Source organism: Fonsecaea pedrosoi (genome assembly GCF_000835455.1).
Source record: "Fonsecaea pedrosoi CBS 271.37 unplaced genomic scaffold supercont1.1, whole genome shotgun sequence".
NCBI classification, from domain to species: Eukaryota; Fungi; Ascomycota; class Eurotiomycetes; order Chaetothyriales; family Herpotrichiellaceae; genus Fonsecaea; species Fonsecaea pedrosoi.
The window spans coordinates 4628473-4645754 of NW_013550615.1; the positions used below are offsets into that span (position 1 = coordinate 4628473).

At 51.9% G+C, this 17282-nt stretch overlaps 9 protein-coding genes across 9 annotated transcripts; 7 read left to right on the forward strand and 2 right to left on the reverse strand.

Annotated features, from left to right (window-relative positions):
• Positions 1 to 204: 204 nt before the first annotated feature.
• On the forward strand, positions 205 to 2632 carry Z517_01669 (uncharacterized protein; the record flags this gene model as incomplete). Its single annotated transcript, XM_013434628.1, has 7 exons — positions 205 to 539; positions 601 to 826; positions 880 to 939; positions 1003 to 1278; positions 1334 to 1551; positions 1643 to 1801; positions 1861 to 2632. The coding sequence occupies 7 exons, from the start codon at positions 205 to 207 to the stop codon at positions 2630 to 2632; spliced, it is 2046 nt and encodes a 681-aa protein (XP_013290082.1).
• Positions 2633 to 2799: 167 nt separating this feature from the next.
• Positions 2800 to 3846, reverse strand: Z517_01670 (uncharacterized protein; the record flags this gene model as incomplete). The annotated part of the gene is made up of 2 exons (XM_013434629.1): positions 2800 to 2841; positions 2890 to 3846. The coding sequence occupies 2 exons, from the start codon at positions 3844 to 3846 to the stop codon at positions 2800 to 2802; spliced, it is 999 nt and encodes a 332-aa protein (XP_013290083.1).
• A 239-nt stretch (positions 3847 to 4085) lies between these two features.
• On the forward strand, positions 4086 to 4517 carry Z517_01671 (uncharacterized protein; the record flags this gene model as incomplete). The annotated part of the gene is made up of 1 exon (XM_013434630.1): positions 4086 to 4517. The coding sequence occupies one exon, from the start codon at positions 4086 to 4088 to the stop codon at positions 4515 to 4517; it is 432 nt and encodes a 143-aa protein (XP_013290084.1).
• Positions 4518 to 5974: 1457 nt separating this feature from the next.
• Z517_01672 (uncharacterized protein) lies at positions 5975 to 7008 on the forward strand (the record flags this gene model as incomplete). Its single annotated transcript, XM_013434631.1, has 3 exons — positions 5975 to 6189; positions 6244 to 6323; positions 6377 to 7008. The coding sequence occupies 3 exons, from the start codon at positions 5975 to 5977 to the stop codon at positions 7006 to 7008; spliced, it is 927 nt and encodes a 308-aa protein (XP_013290085.1).
• Positions 7009 to 7820: 812 nt separating this feature from the next.
• On the forward strand, positions 7821 to 9725 carry Z517_01673 (uncharacterized protein; the record flags this gene model as incomplete). Its single annotated transcript, XM_013434632.1, has 1 exon — positions 7821 to 9725. One exon carries the CDS (start codon positions 7821 to 7823, stop codon positions 9723 to 9725), a length of 1905 nt encoding a protein of 634 aa, XP_013290086.1.
• A 2308-nt stretch (positions 9726 to 12033) lies between these two features.
• Z517_01674 (uncharacterized protein) lies at positions 12034 to 12594 on the forward strand (the record flags this gene model as incomplete). Its single annotated transcript, XM_013434633.1, has 2 exons — positions 12034 to 12444; positions 12547 to 12594. 2 exons carry the CDS (start codon positions 12034 to 12036, stop codon positions 12592 to 12594), a joined length of 459 nt encoding a protein of 152 aa, XP_013290087.1.
• Positions 12595 to 14764: 2170 nt separating this feature from the next.
• On the forward strand, positions 14765 to 15523 carry Z517_01675 (uncharacterized protein; the record flags this gene model as incomplete). The annotated part of the gene is made up of 1 exon (XM_013434634.1): positions 14765 to 15523. The coding sequence occupies one exon, from the start codon at positions 14765 to 14767 to the stop codon at positions 15521 to 15523; it is 759 nt and encodes a 252-aa protein (XP_013290088.1).
• Positions 15524 to 15660: 137 nt separating this feature from the next.
• Z517_01676 (HAD phosphatase, family IIIA) lies at positions 15661 to 16353 on the reverse strand (the record flags this gene model as incomplete). Its single annotated transcript, XM_013434635.1, has 1 exon — positions 15661 to 16353. One exon carries the CDS (start codon positions 16351 to 16353, stop codon positions 15661 to 15663), a length of 693 nt encoding a protein of 230 aa, XP_013290089.1.
• Positions 16354 to 16670: 317 nt separating this feature from the next.
• Z517_01677 (small nuclear ribonucleoprotein Sm D3) lies at positions 16671 to 17167 on the forward strand (the record flags this gene model as incomplete). Its single annotated transcript, XM_013434636.1, has 3 exons — positions 16671 to 16727; positions 16792 to 16852; positions 16935 to 17167. The coding sequence occupies 3 exons, from the start codon at positions 16671 to 16673 to the stop codon at positions 17165 to 17167; spliced, it is 351 nt and encodes a 116-aa protein (XP_013290090.1).
• Between the last annotated feature and the right edge of the window lie 115 nt (positions 17168 to 17282).

Below are 17282 nucleotides of genomic sequence, written 5' to 3' on the forward strand. Positions count from 1 at the left end.
AGTTCAACGACCAGTCAGAAGCTTTTAGTTTACCGAAAGTGATGCGACCAACCAGGTTGCCTCAGGCAAATAGAATACGAGCTCCGCGTTTCTGCCTTTTGTATTGCAATGACTGTCGGAGGATGATGGAGTGAGACATTCCCGAAGCACTCGACTGGATTCTGGTGGTCATCCTCCTTGACGCGGCGATAGAGTCTACCAAATATGGCCACCAACAAGAACAGGAACACGGTCAGGGCCCGCAATGTGCCCCTGGGATATAGCGTCGAGAGTGTAAAGGATGTCATCTGTCATCGATTCGAGGCCTCGGAGAAGACGTCGATAACATGCAAAATAACACTTGCTCCAACATGCACAGACAATGGAGAGACTCAAACCGCCATCATCAAGTTTAGTCCATCCATGCCTAGCTTTCTCAGCCGTCTTAGCGAGAAGAGAGAACAGATCGAGATGAAAGACTCCAGGGACATAGACATCGACCAGGATTTCTATGGTCTCACTCAACTGTATCCAACCCACGGGAGCAGAATTCCTCTTGAGTAAGTACTGAGAATATTCTCCTTTGGGCACATGAAAACGCTGACCGCGGAATCTCGGCAGCATTATTGCAGTCACAGGTCTCAACGGCCATGCCTTCGGTTCGTGGACCGGAGGGAAGGACCGGATGTGGCTTCGCGATTTTCTCTGTGAGGATGAATATTTGAAAGCTTGTAGGACCATGATTTTCGGGTACAACGCCAAATTGAAAGATCAAGCTGTCCACATGACCAGAGATTACGTCCGAAGCTTTCTAGAGGAACTCAGGAAAGCGAGAAAAACCCGCGAGGTGTGTGGCATCTATTGGCGCTGGTGGTTGGGCTGACACAAAAGATGATGTAGGAGAGAAATCGGCCGATAGTATTTTTGGGTCACAGCTTTGGAGGCATTCTTATCGCTCATGTATGTATACCATTGATTTCGTCACAGGAGAAGCTGAGTCTGACGACGAGATTGGAAATATAGGCGCTGGTCAAGGCCAGAGAGAAGGATGATGGGTCTTTGGTCAAAGCAACTCATGCATTCCTTTTCTTTGGTGTACCACATCGTGGTATCAGCCTCTCCGATGTTACTAAAATGGTCAAAGATTTAGATTATCCGCTTCAGAGGGAAAAGCTGGTGAATGAAATCATCGAATCTTCCTCGGGGATCAATCCCATCATGGAGAGCTTCATCAATATGACCATGGGCAAAAAGATCATTTCGTTTTATGAGACTCGAATGACCAGGGCAGTTGCAAAGGTAAGTTTCCGGGTCGGTCCAGGTAGCAGCCAATGCCTGTCTTACATTTCGGCAGAATGAGGACGGCTCGTATGGGCGCTCCGGAGAGTATATAGAGGTTGTGAAAGAACCCTCTGCCAGGTTGTATCTGCCGCATCAGATCGAAGAAGCAATCCCCGTTGAAGGCGATCATTCGACCATGGTCAAATTTGCGAGTTCGGCCGACAACACGTACCAGTCCGTCCGCAACTATTTGAGGGATTATCTCGAGTCGTTCGGATTCACCAGTGGTTGGTTTGGTTCCGTAGGCATCGTGGCATCTTTGGTCTAATCTGCGAGCAGGCTCTTCTTTTGCGACCCGAAATGTCCATGATCCGTCCGATAGTCATCACGCAGTCGCTGAAGGTCTCGTGGCACACTTTGCCCACACACCAGAACCTTTAGATCAGGCGTTGAGACTCGCTGCTGATCTAGGCCTGGTCGTGGAAGCGCTGTATCTGCTGAGAAAGGGAGCCCATCCGAACTTTTGGGACACGGAGCCCCGGTGCGGCCAACCCAATGAAGAAGAACTAGAAGAAAAGAAACTGACATTTTCCGATCCAGACCACTGGGCGCTTTGTCGTCTCATTCGGCCACAATATCTGGCCCTAGATGGAAGATCAAGTCCAATGGAGACATAATGGGACCAGGAGAGACGGCGATTTTTCGAGCAGCCGTCCGCAACCATAAGCATGTCGTTGAACTTCTGCTCCAGTGGCAGGCAGATCCCAACCTAGCAGCTGAGAGTGGAAAGACTCCTTTACACGAAGCTGCAAGCCGTGGTCATCTCGCCCTGGTCCAGCTGTTGTTGGAGCATCGGGCAGATCCGAACGCACGAGATTCCATATGGGAAAGCACACCTCTTCACGACGCAGCGAGGGCGGGCACAACAGCTGTGGCACTGCTTCACCGATATCATGCCGATCTGAATGCACAATTGAAATTCAGCCGGGACACGCCGCTCCATCTCGCCGTCCGTGAAGGCCACGAAGAGGTGGTCTACTTCCTGCTCGAGAAAAACGCCAATCCTGTCCCTACGAACAAAAGCGGACGCCGACCCGTCCATGACGCAGCGCGAGCCGGAAATATCAGCTTGGTGGGCTGGCTGCTGGAACGGGATCGCAAAGGCGAGACAGATCCACGCGATAACCGGGGGTGGACGCCCATGCACGAGGCAGCCTACGGAGGCCACAACAACGTCGTATGGTTGTTACTGAGGCGAGGTGCGGATGGGAATGCAGCCCTGCGGGATGGGAGACGAGCTGTCGACTTGGCCAAGGAGCGCGGGCATGGCGAGACTCGAAAGCTCATACTGGCATCAACCGCAGGGGAGTGAGTCGGGACCACAAGTTCAAGCCAACTGATATACAGAGGTAGCACTGGCAGTTTCCCCACATTCGATAGCAGCCACGGTCACAGTGATGAATCCCTGGCTGTTGACCGCGCTGCCGATGGCTATCTTGATCGAACTGAGCTCTTGGACGATCGAACCCAAAGCCGCGTTCATCTGCGCAAATTGAGTGGCCGGACGACGATGATGCCGCCCTGTATTCATTAGTTTGTCTCCTCCCCCTCCCCCCCTCTCAAGCTCACTGCCGACGGATATAACTCTATTTGAGCACCGAGACGACTAAACAGCTCAAATTCCATTCTTTCACCTGACTTCGGACCCCGAAGTATCTCACCAACAATATCAGAACCAGGCGGGAGGTCATGTTCGAAGCACGGCTCTCCAGCACCCCTCATGTTCGCCAGGACAGCCTGTCTAAAGTGCCATCGTAGAAGCGGATCAGCAGGCGCGTTAGGGCGAGTAAATAACTCCCGATTAAGATACTTGCCTTCAATATCAAACGCTGTAGGCTGAAAGGCTACAATCTTGTAGTTGTCATCCGGATTAATCGAGATAGAGTATGAATCGAATAGTTGCTGTATATGGGAGCTGAGTAACATTCCATTCTGAACTGAGTTAATAGACCCCCCTTGTACTGGTTGACTTGTAATCCATCGGCCGTAATTCTGTTTAATCCAGTTACCTTCGTAGGCGAGTGGAAAAATATGTGCAGCTTTAAAGCCTCCCCAGAAGTCGATACCGTTAAATGTAGGTATAGACCGTCCAGATATAATACATTGACGGTCTCGTGAACGAACGGCCTCGGTAAAGGTAGCGACTCGACTTCCAGTAGCTAGACTAATTGTCCGGACGAGCCATGGCTCATCATTAAGTCGAAAAGAATGAGTAGTAATAATGTAATAGTTTCCAGGTTGAAGTGGATAGTCGTCTTTCTCAATCTTCGTTTCGTTCTCATTTTGTAGAAAGAAAGGCCCTTCGAATATAATAATAATCTCTATCATTGTATAGAAGTTGGCATTTGTGACACCGGGTAGGAGGAGTAGGCCGCCAATTACGGTGGTAGGATCATTCAAGTCGTAGATGTGGACATTTCGCCCTGCTGAGCGATCGCGTGTAGGCATGGTATTTTGAGGCGAAGAGGTTTCGGTTTCGGGTGGAGGAGAGGTAAACGTCTTCGGGAACGAGGGCGAGGACGCCATGATGGAAGCCTAGGACGTAAAAGTTGCATTAGAATGGCAGATGGCAGGTGCAGACTTGTAATTAACATAGGTTGCAAGAGGTTCGGAGTCGATGGGAAGGAGGAAGGAGGAAGGAGGAAGGAAAACCTGGTGAGCGCATGTGAGCTCGAAGCAGCTTTGACTTCTCTTTCGCTGCCAAGAACAAGAACCTCAGTGATGTCGACACCACACCGCCGAAAAATACAGCCTTTGTTACAATGATGGCGATTGTTGTTGGGATTGTTATCCTTTACATGCTGTGGCAGGTGATTTCCTTCACTTGTCTGATGCAACGCAGCAATCAAGAGACTCTGTTATTCCAGTGCCTCTACTGGGGGTTGACTCTGCCCGCCGCTGGCCGTCTCATGTACGGGCTCACCGCCTGCGCAACATACTACGTCTACGTTCATCGTCCCCGCTGGCTGCGGCGAGAGACACCGCTCCGAGAGCAAGCATTTCAGGCATACGCCATAGTGTTGGTCGTAAAGATGAAGCTTTTGGCCATTGTTGTTGTTGTTGTTGTTGTTGTTGTTGTTGTTGTTGTTGTTGTTGTTGTTGTTGTTGTTGTTGTTGTTGTAGGATTTCTGGTCAAGATATTGGCGTATGACAACTTGATCAAGCTGGCGGCCATGATGTTCCGTGTCAAGGACTGATACAGTCATGTATTTAGACAGTCTCTGTCTGGCGCGACCTCAAAAGCAGATGATGCGTCGAGACCTTAAAGCAGCAGTGGCGGCTGAAGATTCGCGCCGTTCCCGGACGATGGTCCAAAAGGAGGTACCCAGTTCGTTGACATAACCATACATTCCGGGCAGTCCCTTGGTGACTAGCTGCCTAGCTGCCTAGCTACTGGGTTGGCCCGCTTCAGACGATTGGTCTATTCGGCACAGGCTCGTCTCCAGCCATGAACTGCTCCTGAACAACTGAGCCACGAGTAAGTCAAACCCAAGTAACAAGTGGAAGAAAATATTCTGTGCGGATACCGTGTAATGTGAATTTCTCTTGTGTAGTGTCCATGTCTGGCACAAGGATGTAGCTCTGTGACATTAGCATGTGCTATTCTGTCCTACTGCCTCCTCGTTACCCCTCGTGCCCCGCTACAATCTCATTTCTCGACGGTTAATTGATTAGATTAGATGAAAATTTAATCCTCGCTTGACCTGCCATCCTGTCGCCATCGCTGGTTGCGTCAACTTTTAGCCCAATCCGTCGCATTTTTGGGTGCGCTTCTCTCCAACGTCGTCAAAGAAACACTGTTTTCAAAATCATCGAGACACTTATAAGACCCTTGTGCTGCACACACATAACGTGAGATTCTTATTCTTAAAACCCCTTCAGACCCCCAAAGTCTTCTCCAATTTACGCCACTTTAATCCTCCATTTTCGTTCACAAGGCTGTCCCGCCTTTCGCATCAGCCACCATCAGCCCACCTTTGTCTTTCATCTGTATCAGGACATTGGCGCGATAGACCCCAAGCAGAATGCCGAATTATTCCCCCTTGCAAAGATCACAAATAACCCAATTTGTCAATTTCACTCAGGCCAAGGAGAGCATAGCCGCAAGGGTACGTGAACTCGAGGTTCTTGGAGGCAACTGACTGAGGGCATCGGGGCAGTTTCTGAGACCCCACAATTGGAACCTGGAAAGAGCGCTTGATTCGTAAGTCGGCAGTTTCTCTATTCTTTCGTGCCAATTGACAGACGCCCACCGTGTTGTGCAATTGGGGGTCGCTTTGGGTGGTGAAGTGTCGCGTGACAAAGTGGACCACAGGTTGTCAAAGGCCACGGCACGCAGAATGAAACAAAACTGCCTCAGCCTTTGTTGCGCTGTATTTCTTTGAGGCCGACCTCAATCTGCGAGCGATACGGACGTGAAACTGGCGCAGGCAACCAGGTAGGCAGCGCCTGTGCCTGCCAAGACTGTTGCATCATCATCTCAACACTCAACCCTGAACCCAGTCAAGTCACCTCCAGCTTGCCGAGCTGCAGGTCGATCCTTTTCTCATGTTCATTCCTTCCTCCATTCAGAAGGCCCACTGTTCGCTCTGGGTGACGGATGTGCCTGTCTCTCTCTTCCAACTGTTTACTGTGCATCCATCAACTTATCACTATGCCACCAAAACGCAAGTCCACCGATTCACCTCTGTTGCTGGACGTGAAGTCACCCAAGACCAAAAAGGTCAAGCCTACTGCATCTGCAGCCCAGGCGAACCTCGCCAAGTCATCTCCGCCGACTGTCTCTGCAGTCATGACGCCTATGTCTGTGAAGGTGCCGACAAGAGCCAGGAGGGGTGGTGGCAAAGCGCCTCGTTCCAAGGCACCAGGGTCTGTGCATGAATGCTTACCGATCAAGAGTGACTGACACAAACTCTGTTACAGATTCTATCAAAGTGGATCCGGCAACAACTCTGTTCCTCCCATTCAGCACAACCTCAACAAGCTCTTTGACCAGTATCGCGGTATGCGACTAACCGTGGACGACTCTGACGAGCAACTACTGACCTCCTTCCAGACAATCCCAAAGACGCTCCAGACACAATTGGCATAGAGGGCGCTCAGAAATATCTGACCGATCTGGGAGTGGAACTGGATGAAGTGGCTCACCTGGGCATCTGTGACCTGTTGCAGTGCCCATCCATCGGCGAGTTCGAGCGCGAGTCGTTCGTTTCCGGGTGGCGAAGTGTCAGCTCGGGTGACAAGACATACGATACGACAGCACGACAAGCACAATATGTCGATGTGATCAGAAAGAAACTGGCGAATACCCCAGCCTATTTCAGACAGGTCTACCGTAATGCATTTAAGCTCGCCAAACCCGAAGGGCAACGAAGTGTTCCTGTGGACTCGGCAATCGACTTCTGGAACATGTTCTTCCGGCAAGGCAAAGGGGGAATTGAGTGGAATAGTCCTTCGACCCAATGGTTGGACCTGTGGTGTGAGTTCTACGAGTCGCAAAATAAGAGACCAGTCAACAAAGATCTGTGGAATATGGTTGGTGAATTGGTTATGAAGACTAAAGAACCGGATGGGGAGTCTCTGAGTTGGTGGACAGAAGATGGTGCGTGGCCGATGGCAATCGACGACTTTGTCAACTTCATAAGAGAGAAGAGGAAAGTCAGTGGGGATAATATGGACACTAGCTGAAAGGACTAAGCTGCACTGTCGATGGTGTGCCATTCCGACACAATGTGCGAGCATGGCCGGAACCGAACCTGGGTGATGGGTAAACGGGGCATGCGCATCGTACTCGAGACCTTGTATGCTAGAAGGACAAGATTTTAGCGGACAGCACACATGGAGATAATGTGAACATGCTATCAACAAACTTGGAGGGACAATACTGCCTGGTAGTTTCCCTTGTCTTGAGACGGGCACGACGGGACCCCTTTCGGCACCCAACGTCACGTGATACGTGATACGGAAGACTTGCTTACTCAGGCGTGTGGCTCGTGCGGCGATCGATCTATTCGCTTCGCTTACCTCGCTCTGCTCGCTGTCACGATAGAATAAATCCTTTGGGCTGCGTGACACCCTTTTGCTTGTCTCTACAGAATCTGCACCCATTTTTCATGTTATTACAAATCTCTTCCAGCACTGAATCTTTTCTGGTAGGAATGTCTCACTAGACTGTCCGCCCATTGTTTCTCTTTCATCTGGCTGTTTGACTTCGCATTGACATTCATCGTTCTCTCTCCACCTCAACTCCAGACATGGTCCCCGCTTTCTCTCCAGCTCGAGGCATTCATCCTTCTCTCAAGAACCGGCGATTGTAATCTTGTATAATCGCATTCCCCAGAGTCCCACTGCTATTCACATCATCTAACCCGGGTACCCACACTATGCTTGGTCCGCAGCCATAACTCTCGATTTGTCCAGATTGGCCCCGTTACCCCAGTCCTCGAATGCCCATGTCTGTGTAGCCTCATCATCGACCTCGGACACGCAATGCACAGAAGATGCCTTTACCTTCGAGGGAGGTCCTGACCCTCCGTTTGATTTTCGACTGTGATGGAGACGAAGAGGAAGAACCGCAACCTGCTATATCCCAAGATCTGTCGAATCCCTCATCGCTGCTGCGGCTGCCCGTCGAGCTTCGCCTCAAGATCCTCCGCTACCTCCTGCGCATAGATCGCAACCGCAAGGCCCACACGCGCCGACCCCCGCAGAACAGCATCTCCGAGTTGCTCTACTTGAATCCGAGGCGCATTCTCGAGGCCGCACCATTCAAGCACAAGGGCAATCAAGAGATCAACGGAAGCCCGCCGGTCATAAATAGCTGCCAGCTACACCCCGCCATCCTGAAAACATGTAAACAGCTCTACCTGGAAGGCAAGACGGTCCTGTACACCGAGAACAAGGTGGTTGGGGTGCAGTCGGCCATCAGAGGGCTGGGCGCGAAGCTGAAAAACTACGGCATCCCTGTCTTTGGGCCTTTTCCATCGTCACGGCTGATCAACGCCCCGTATGATAAATCGAAGCCGTGGGAGTCCAGGTTTGACCCTGTCATGCTTTTCAGTGGTGGAAATACCAAGGCCGACGCTCCCTTCTATGTCTGTGGCTACAAGGACTCGGCGGACTTTATGCACGCTCTTTGGATCATGGTCAAGTGTCCTTTTGCGAGAGGCATGGGATACAATCTGTCGTTGCCGGCGGAGCCGCAGTATCGGTACGTCAGCCGAACTGACAGCTTTGTGAAGTTTGCTGTGTTGCCGTGGCTACACAACCACATCAACTCGATCAACTTGCATAGCCCGATTCCAGAGGCCACATCAGAAAACAAGCCACAGGTAACATCTGACACGTGCAACAGTCGAGTCACGCCCCTTCGTGATGAGCTTGCCAAACATGTCCTTGCCAGCAAAACGGAGCCTAACCTTCACACATACAAAGCAATCTGTGCTTACCTTGAGCAGGTCCTGCTTCAGGGCGAGATCTGCGTCGATCAAGGCAACTTTGTTAGTGGCGAGTTGATTTTCGAGCGCGTGTGCTACGAGGCTTCTAGCATCGTACGCACCAGAACAAGCAAACTGGTGGATGTGTCCTCCAAGAGCAAGGATGGCATCAATCGGGTGTGCAAGCTAATTGCCGTTAGTGCGTACAGACTGTGCGAGCTTCGCAGCGGTTCTTTAGCCCGGCTCATTGCAAAAAGAATGCAGAACTTGTCAGCAAAAGGAACGGCGGTTGCTGAGTCAAAGCAGCGGGAAAATTGCCAGGTCACCGAAATTCCAAAGGAAGACGATGGTCAATCCTCGGACGACTCGGCGTCAGCAACTCACGAAGACAGCTCATCCGTCACACCAACATCCGAGACGCGGACCAGCATCAGTGAGGAAACGGGCGAAAAGCCTGACGAGGTCTCCGCAGTCCATCCACCGGATAAAACCCAGACGAAAACAACACTCTCGACCACGTCACTGACGCATCCCATTCCAAGAACGACACGTCTGGAGCCGCAGCTGGCCGCCGACCTCGCCCTGACCAGCGGTCTTCTTGCGTTACGCCTGCCCTGTGCCTCGCCTGTGCCGGAATGGAACATTCGTCTCGACATTATGCTTTTGAGGCTTTTCGCTGAGAGGGATGACTTTGCCAATGCGGTTTGGAGCATTCGTCGCATACATAATAACGGTACCGTCGAACTGCAGAGTATGAAGCAGAAAAACAAGACGGGTGACAAGAAATGGCAGGCATTGAGCGGCTTGGTGCAAGATTTGGCGCAGCAGCTAAGGCCGGGTGCAGGTAGAGGTTCCTTCGCCGACGTAGCAGATCAATGCCAGCAGGTCGTTACAGTCTTGTGGGGAGAACGATTAATTCCGAAGAAGGGGTTTAATGGATTAATCTGGACATTCCGGTGGGCAGGATAAAGGGAGCGGTGCGGCGGGATATGCTTGAGGCGAACCGTGGGATGGACAGGTTGCAAATCTGCATTGCTGGTCGCCATGCTTTTTCATTTGCGGTTGCGGTTGCGGTTTTCCGGGCATGGCGCTGGGGTCAAGATTGTTTCAGAGGCCGAGCGAATGGGGATCTTGTTTCTATGACGAAATGGCAATGAATGAACATGACAGTGACATGACGAATATGAAGGCAACCTTGTAGCCAGGTTTTCCAACAAGTGTATCTGTTGGTGGTTGCAACGCATGGTGTTTGGGGGGTTCATTCGGTCTGCGAGACAAATAGCTTGGTTCACGCTCTTTGGAGTTGATTACCCTCGGTCTGCCACATTATTGCATGGGTTCCCCAAGTCCTTTTCTAAATGAGATGATCAGAGACTGTCGGGAGGCTGCATTCAGCCTTTGTTTTCCCCCATCCGGGAGTTGGCTTCCGAATGGGACCATGTGGTTCAGCCCGTTGATAGTGCCAAGGCTCTTGGCAATATCTGTGGCCCCCATAATGACAGCGCTGATTCGCCAGCCTCGTCTTCGGCGTCACGTCGTTCAGCCAGCGCGAATACGTGATCAGAACTCCCAAACACCTGTTCCCCTTCTCCCAGGTCACTACCGCTTTGGGGATTCCTCTCCATCGACCCCATACCCTGGCGAATGTGTCGCTGTTCGACTTCTGCCTCGTGGCTGGGTACCCTATGAAAGAGTGCAAAGTCACGAGTTGACGCGAGTTCGTGTCAGTACTATGTTGGAGGTCCGTCCCTCAAGCGCTCCTGGATCAGAGCACACGCCATCAACCGGCGGTGGTCGCCGCAAAGGAACTGTACAGCCTCACAGATGCCGATCGGAAGTGGACGCAAAACACCCCTGTGTACTAGCTGACTGCTGCATACCCTTCCCAGCACTGCCATAGCCAAAAGAAGGCTATCGAAGGTGTTCGGAGACCAACTACTCATACTCTATCCACGGTCCGATGTAAGCAGATAACGTTTCTATTGCAGAATTCCCATCATGTTCCCCAAATAAGGAAAACGCACGCCGCTTCAAGGACTTGAAACTCCCCCTACACGGCCATCGCATCGGGGCTGCAATGGGACCCTAGTCAGTCATCTACGTGTGAGTGTGTGCAAGACCGGTTCCACCAGGTGTTGTACCTGTCCATTGCCACAGAGCTTGACAGGACGATTGCCCCAGGCCACCACGATTCTCCCTCCGATTCCGACCAAGTCACCGGTGCAGAAGCTCGGTTTGAATTTGAGGGTCTCCTAATGTTGATAGTTATTGCCTATATCCTACGGACACCGCCAACCATCACTACGATACTGGACATCTTCGAAATCTAGAATGTCAGAAGTGGCCCCATGAGCCTGTTTGGAATATCTTCTATATCACTAAGCGGGGCTGGAACGACGTCTTTGAAGCCAAGCATTCGCTGCTTTGGACAAGATCGTTCCTTTTGGCCTCGAGCACGATACCCCCATGGTCAGAGATTCGAACATAGCTACTCAGACAAGGTCTTGGCTCCCCACAGCTATTCTCTCCGGCGAATCGGCCTTTGCTGATGCTGTTTATGGGTTTATGGGCTTATCGAAGGTGTATGGCGTTGGCGGTACAATCTAGCTTGGACGTCGAGATCCCCGCGACTAGCCACTGTTCCGGTACAACACAGCCGTTGCTGACCTCATCCATGCTTTCGATAATGCCACGATCTCCAAGCTTGTCAAGAGATTTCGGGTGGGTCAGTCAGCAGCGGCGACACTGTGGACGACTACTCCTGCCGAACCACCTACCGTTCCTAGTATACGACGCATATCTTCGTCGGAATCTCGATCTGGTGGTTTGTCTATGTACGGAAACGACAACCGAGGCCCCCAAGTAGAATCAGCCAGAAGCCATCAGTGCTTTACTTGGGAGCGGCCTGTCGCTTAGTGATGGCTAGCAGCGAGACAGACAGGTCAAGGGCCGCTTTATGCAAGGGATGAGCTTTTTTTATATGGCCCGTAGGCTGGCCTTTCAGAGGTGTATAACGTGAGTATACTATTTCGATTACGGCTGAGCGGTCGTATCTCGTCGACTATACCCTGGTAGGAGGTGGCTGGCTTCGACGGCAACTGGAACAGGCAGGTATAAGATATGTGAGGTCCCTGATCGTTGCGGAAGGGCTATCTTCTTCTCTCCAAGCTCGACAGGAATATACACCCCTTTTCTAACGAACCCCAACAGAACGCCAACCCCGAGTTTCTGAGTCCACGAAGCGCCTACTTCGAGAACCGCCTCTCCAGAACACAAAATGACGGCACACTTTGACTCGTCCCATTTCGAGACCGAGATCCACGACATGGCCAGCGAAGTCCCCTACATGATCGACGTGACCCAGTACGAGAGCCTGATCATGTTCCTGCAACGGCTCGCCCACTCGTACGCCGACATGTCGCACGACGAAAACCTACACCAGGGCCTCCAGGACCTGACAACCGTGGTCAACACCATCGCGACGCCCGGAAGTTCCCAGCCCGGCGGCGCCGTCTGGAGCGATCCCCTCGTGACCAGCTGCGTCCACCAGCTGCGGACCGAGGGCCACTGCCTCAACCTGTTTATGTTCCTGAAGCAGGTCCACGACGACCAAGTCTACCTGGCGTTTGACTCGCAGCTCCACACCACCATGAACAACGTCGCGGTGCAGCTGGAGGGTATTTCACTTGTACGTCTGAATCCTTGCGTTCTCCTTCTAACCCTTCTCTTCAAATATTTTGGGTTGAACTTGAGCCAGAGTCCTTTCTTTTTTCTGACACTCCGCAAACAGAACGAGTCGTACAGTGTCGTAGGGGGTTTCGTGAGTGGACACAGCTAGCCGCCGGCGCCGGGTGTTTTGCGATCTGCGATCTGACAACCTTTTTTTTTTCGTCCCGAGCGACAGCTTCCACCGGTTCTTTCTCCTAGTTCGGAAAACATCTATGCGAGATGAGGGGTGCGCAAGAGGCATGTTGAAGATACTGGTGAAGAAAGTGACGGGACTGGAGATGGGGACTTTGTTGTTTGGCGAAGCGGGAAAGGGGGAGGGGGACACCCATTGTTGATAACATCGTCTACATAGTCTAGCGAGGTGTTTTTTCTTTTTTCTTTTTTTTTTTCTCTCTACCCTTTGCTCTCTTTTCCTTGTCTCTCTCTCTTTCTTTTTGTATCAGGTATCATCGGTCAGCGATCAATCTTGGGGTTATTCATTCCTAGGCTTTGAGTTTCTGTTATACTTTTCCCCATCCAGCGTGCCAGCCCTGGCAACTACTCAAGCAGTCCTTGCTTTCAGGGACGGGCCGCGGCGTAAATCAAGACCCATGACAGAATTTCATGTAGGAAAACTCAATGGAAAGGCTCGGAGAAAGTCATGAGGGCATGGTACGAAAACGCGTTCGCTAGAAAGGGTGGTCTTCCTTTGTCTACCATACAAGATCATAAAAGTATGTAGGGGACTTGGTACCTCGATAAGACGCTGCTACATACACACCTAGCATCGTTGCTCGAAGGCATCATCCTGCCAACACGAATGGATAGAGGGGGGCATACGTACATACACACCTCACAGACCTGACCTAGCATAGAGGCAGGGAGGTAGGGAGGGAGGGTTGTATGATTATGGTATGGTACGGCATGACATAAGACAGCGTAGGGAAAGTACAGTAGTTCGCTGCATGTTCATCAGATATTCCTCGGGCTCCGAACTCACGGAGTACATATGTAGGTAGGTACCGATTTACCATTATTGCCAAGTATGTGTGGTCTCATTAGCCCATACTGTAGAACTCCGGCACAATACCCCCGGACAGCCGTGCTGGTGCTGCCTACCTAGGTACTCCGTACCGTACATATTGTATGAGTACTTGGTCCAAATAGTACGAGGTAGTAGACTCACAGTGGATCGACGGCTGGCTACAGAAGGACTTGAGGATCTACATGGATACATACATACACGTACGTATGTACCTACCTCCCTATGTACAAACGTATGTATGTACCCACCTACCTACGGAGTGGCTCACTGGCCAACCCCTTCCTTTTACCCACCGAGGCTCGAAGCACTTAGCCAGCTCGCTACCTACATAGTTACCTGCGCGTGTGTACCCCGTACGGCGTAATTACTCTGTAGTCCAATCACAAGTCACAGAAACCTCGCACCTCGCATAGTTTGCCCGATCGCGTTACCTCCTCAACGCCTCCGACCCAATGTTTTACGAGTACGAGCACCAGCCCGGACCGTTAAGTTGTTAGTTAATTAGTTAACACCAGAATGGCAGAACAGAACGCCTTCTGAATCCAGACAACAACTCGACACAACTAACCTCGGTAGGCGGCGCGCGTGCGAGAGGGAGAGAGAGAGCTGGTAATATTTTCAGCTGGCCACACGAGTAACTTATCACTACATATGTACCCTGTACCTCGCACAGTAGCCTCGTAGATTCGTGGTGGCGGCGCGCCTTGGGAGGCCTTATCTTTCGACTATGACGTACCACGACTACCTACCGAGTACAGAGTACGAGGTGCTCGTGCCTACCTACGAGGTACCCGGTACACCAGCTGGTATGTGCTGCGTTGTGCTGTGATGTGGCGCGCTTAACCCCCGTGGGAAATGGCAACAAGATTGGATGGGGAGATGACAAGGGGGGGGAAAGACAGGGGCACCAGGGGAGGCGGAGGGCCTGAAACAAGGTCGTGAAACGTGAAACTAACCCCAGCACTGGCACTAGCACACACTGGCACGAACTGGGTTCCTGAGAGACGACAGACTGAGTGAGGATCGAGGACTGTGGCTTCTCTACTTGGTACATACATCGATCAACAACAACAACAACAACAACAACAACAACGCGACAAGGAATTGTACAGGTAAAGGTGAAGGACGAGCACAACGAACAGAATAAGAAAAAAAAACACCAGGCAGTCGATCAGGTGTGAAGAATAAAGAATAAAAAGTCGTCTTCACTCTCTGTCAACGCCAACCACCCCCAGGACAAAAATACTCAGTCAGCATGAGCAAAGTCCAGCTCCACGACCACAGCGCCTCATACCACGCCATCACGACAAAGTCACCCCAAGGCCTGCAGTGCCTCAAGAGGCTGTTTCTCGAATATGACAATACCAATCCGAGCCGCGCCAACCTCAACAGTCTCTTCTCCAGAGACTTTACAGACAACGAGAACGAGTCGGAGCGGAATATCGGCCGAGACGAAGCCATCGAAACCATCATTTCCCACCGGGCCAGATGCTCGCGGCATCAGATCGACTTGAAACGCGCGACCTGTCTGGTCAATTCCGGGTCGAGCCACACAGTCTTCTTTGAAGGTGTGAGGTTTGTCATGTTCGCCTCTCCCGAAGGAAGTGAGGCAGAGCTGCCCGTCGTCGAGGACAAAAGTACTTGGACCAGGATCCCCTTTTCCGGCCGGATGGAGGTCAGAGTCAAGGAGAACAAGTTTTCTCTCAAGGAAGCCGTGGCAGAGATCGTGAGCAGAAGGGTCACGTCCGACAATAGTGCCCTGGTCAAGCGGGACTTGATGGCCAGGACGAACTCGATGCCCATTGCCAGCCCAGCCGAGTCACCACTGGCCAGACTCCAGTCGACAAGCACCAGCCAGCTTAATTTTCCCTCCAATGTGTCCGAGCTGCCTGCAGTGATTTCTACTATCCCGGGTGACACCAAGTCTCTTCCTCCATACCATTCTTCGATAAGGGAGACGCCGACTGTCACTTCCGGGAGCTCGGTTGATGGAGACCAGTTGGCAAGCCGTTGAAAAGGATGGGTTATCCGGTGTTGGCGAACCCGGAAACTTCGCGTGCCACCCGGCAAGGCGTCGAGGATCCCGGTCATGGGTAACGCGAGATAGTAATGAATGGAAGACGAAATTGCTTCTGGCCTTTTTGGTCTCCCTCATGATGATACAGTCTTTGGTAGCGGAGCTACCCTTCCCATCCCACCTCGCATAACTCGTTCGAAGCGGCTCTCAATTCTACTGAAGAATCCCCTGTAGTCTCGCCCAGGCGTTTCCGGGTTACGCCATCCGTCGCGGGTCCAAATACTCCAGCTCCCCATCTCGCGGGCCAGGAGGACGTCGGTGGCCAGGCGATCTCCCACAACTACGATCTCCTTGGGATCCTCTGTGACGCCATGGTCCTTGAAGTATTGTAGAATATCCGGTCCGCAGAACGGTTTCTTGCGCTCGGGATGCTGTCTCAGGACAGGAAGGCCCAGTTCCGTCTCCAGTTGCTTGGCCTCAGCTTCATGTTCCGGCGCAGAGGAGCTTCCCGCAGTGTTGGAAACGATCAAGATGCTGTGCGGGCTGTGGCTGAACTCGTCGCTCGCCTTGATCTTTTCGATCTTGTGTATATATGCCTGGTGCAGTTTCACCGTCTCCGGTGGACACAGGGTGTTGTCTTTGTCTATGACAAGCGCACGAATGGTAGGTTTCTTGCCGACGGCATTGAGAGAGGGAAGCCAAGGGCCAATGGGTAGTGGGAGTGGGAGCAGGGTCGGAATGGTCCTGTGCGGAAGCAAGCACGACGGCTCGTTCAGAGCGTAGGCTAGGGTCAGGCGAAGCGCGGGGACATTAGAAAAGAGTGGCATGTCAAAGTATGGCTCGATTCTTTCTTTCTTGGAGGGAGTCGAGGCCAACGCGAAGGAGGATGGAGACGCAGATGCGAAGTGATGAACAATGATGCGGAGTTAAGTCGGACTTAGTCATGCAGGTTCAAAATGTCAAATGTTGCTTTGATTTTCGTGGGCTGCGGTGCCTCCAAACCAAAGCGCCTCGACTTCAACCTCCAACCTTTGATCTCTTGCAGTCGCCTCGATTTTGTTGCTACTGCTCTGACCTGTGTCTCCTCATTGTCGCCCTCAATCGCCATTTTTGCGCCGAGCCTTTGCACCTGTGGTCGCCCACGATGGGCAAACTCACCTCCACCATCGGCATCCCGATCAAGCTGCTCAACGAGGCACAGGTGAGCACTTCACATTGGCCCATAACCGATACTGGACAATACTGACGATCTACGCGCCGTGCAGGGTCATGTGGTGACTTTGGAACTCACATCCGGTCAAGTATACCGAGGAAAGCTCCTCGAAGGTGCGCCTCGCTTTATTTTCCTTGCGATTGCCCGTTCAACCTACGACTTGTGCTGTGAGGCTAACATTTACAATCTGAACAGCCGAAGATAACATGAATGTCCAGCTAAAGGACATCACCGCCACGGCACGCGACGGCCGAGTGTCACATCTGGATCAAGTCTACATCCGAGGCAGCCACGTACGCTTCTTCATCGTCCCCGACATGCTGCGGAATGCGCCCATGTTCAGATCGAGAGGTACCAGAGGTCGCGGTGTGGGATTGGCAAGAGGAAGAGCTACAGTCAACCGGGCGCGGGCTGGAAGGAGGAATTAAATGCACATTGACCATTATGGGAACGGCGAAATTGGGAAATGGTTTCTTCAGGAAGTGCGCGCGAACTCTTTATTTAGAAGAGCAAAAGATCTGTCGCGCACGGAAGGGCACGGGC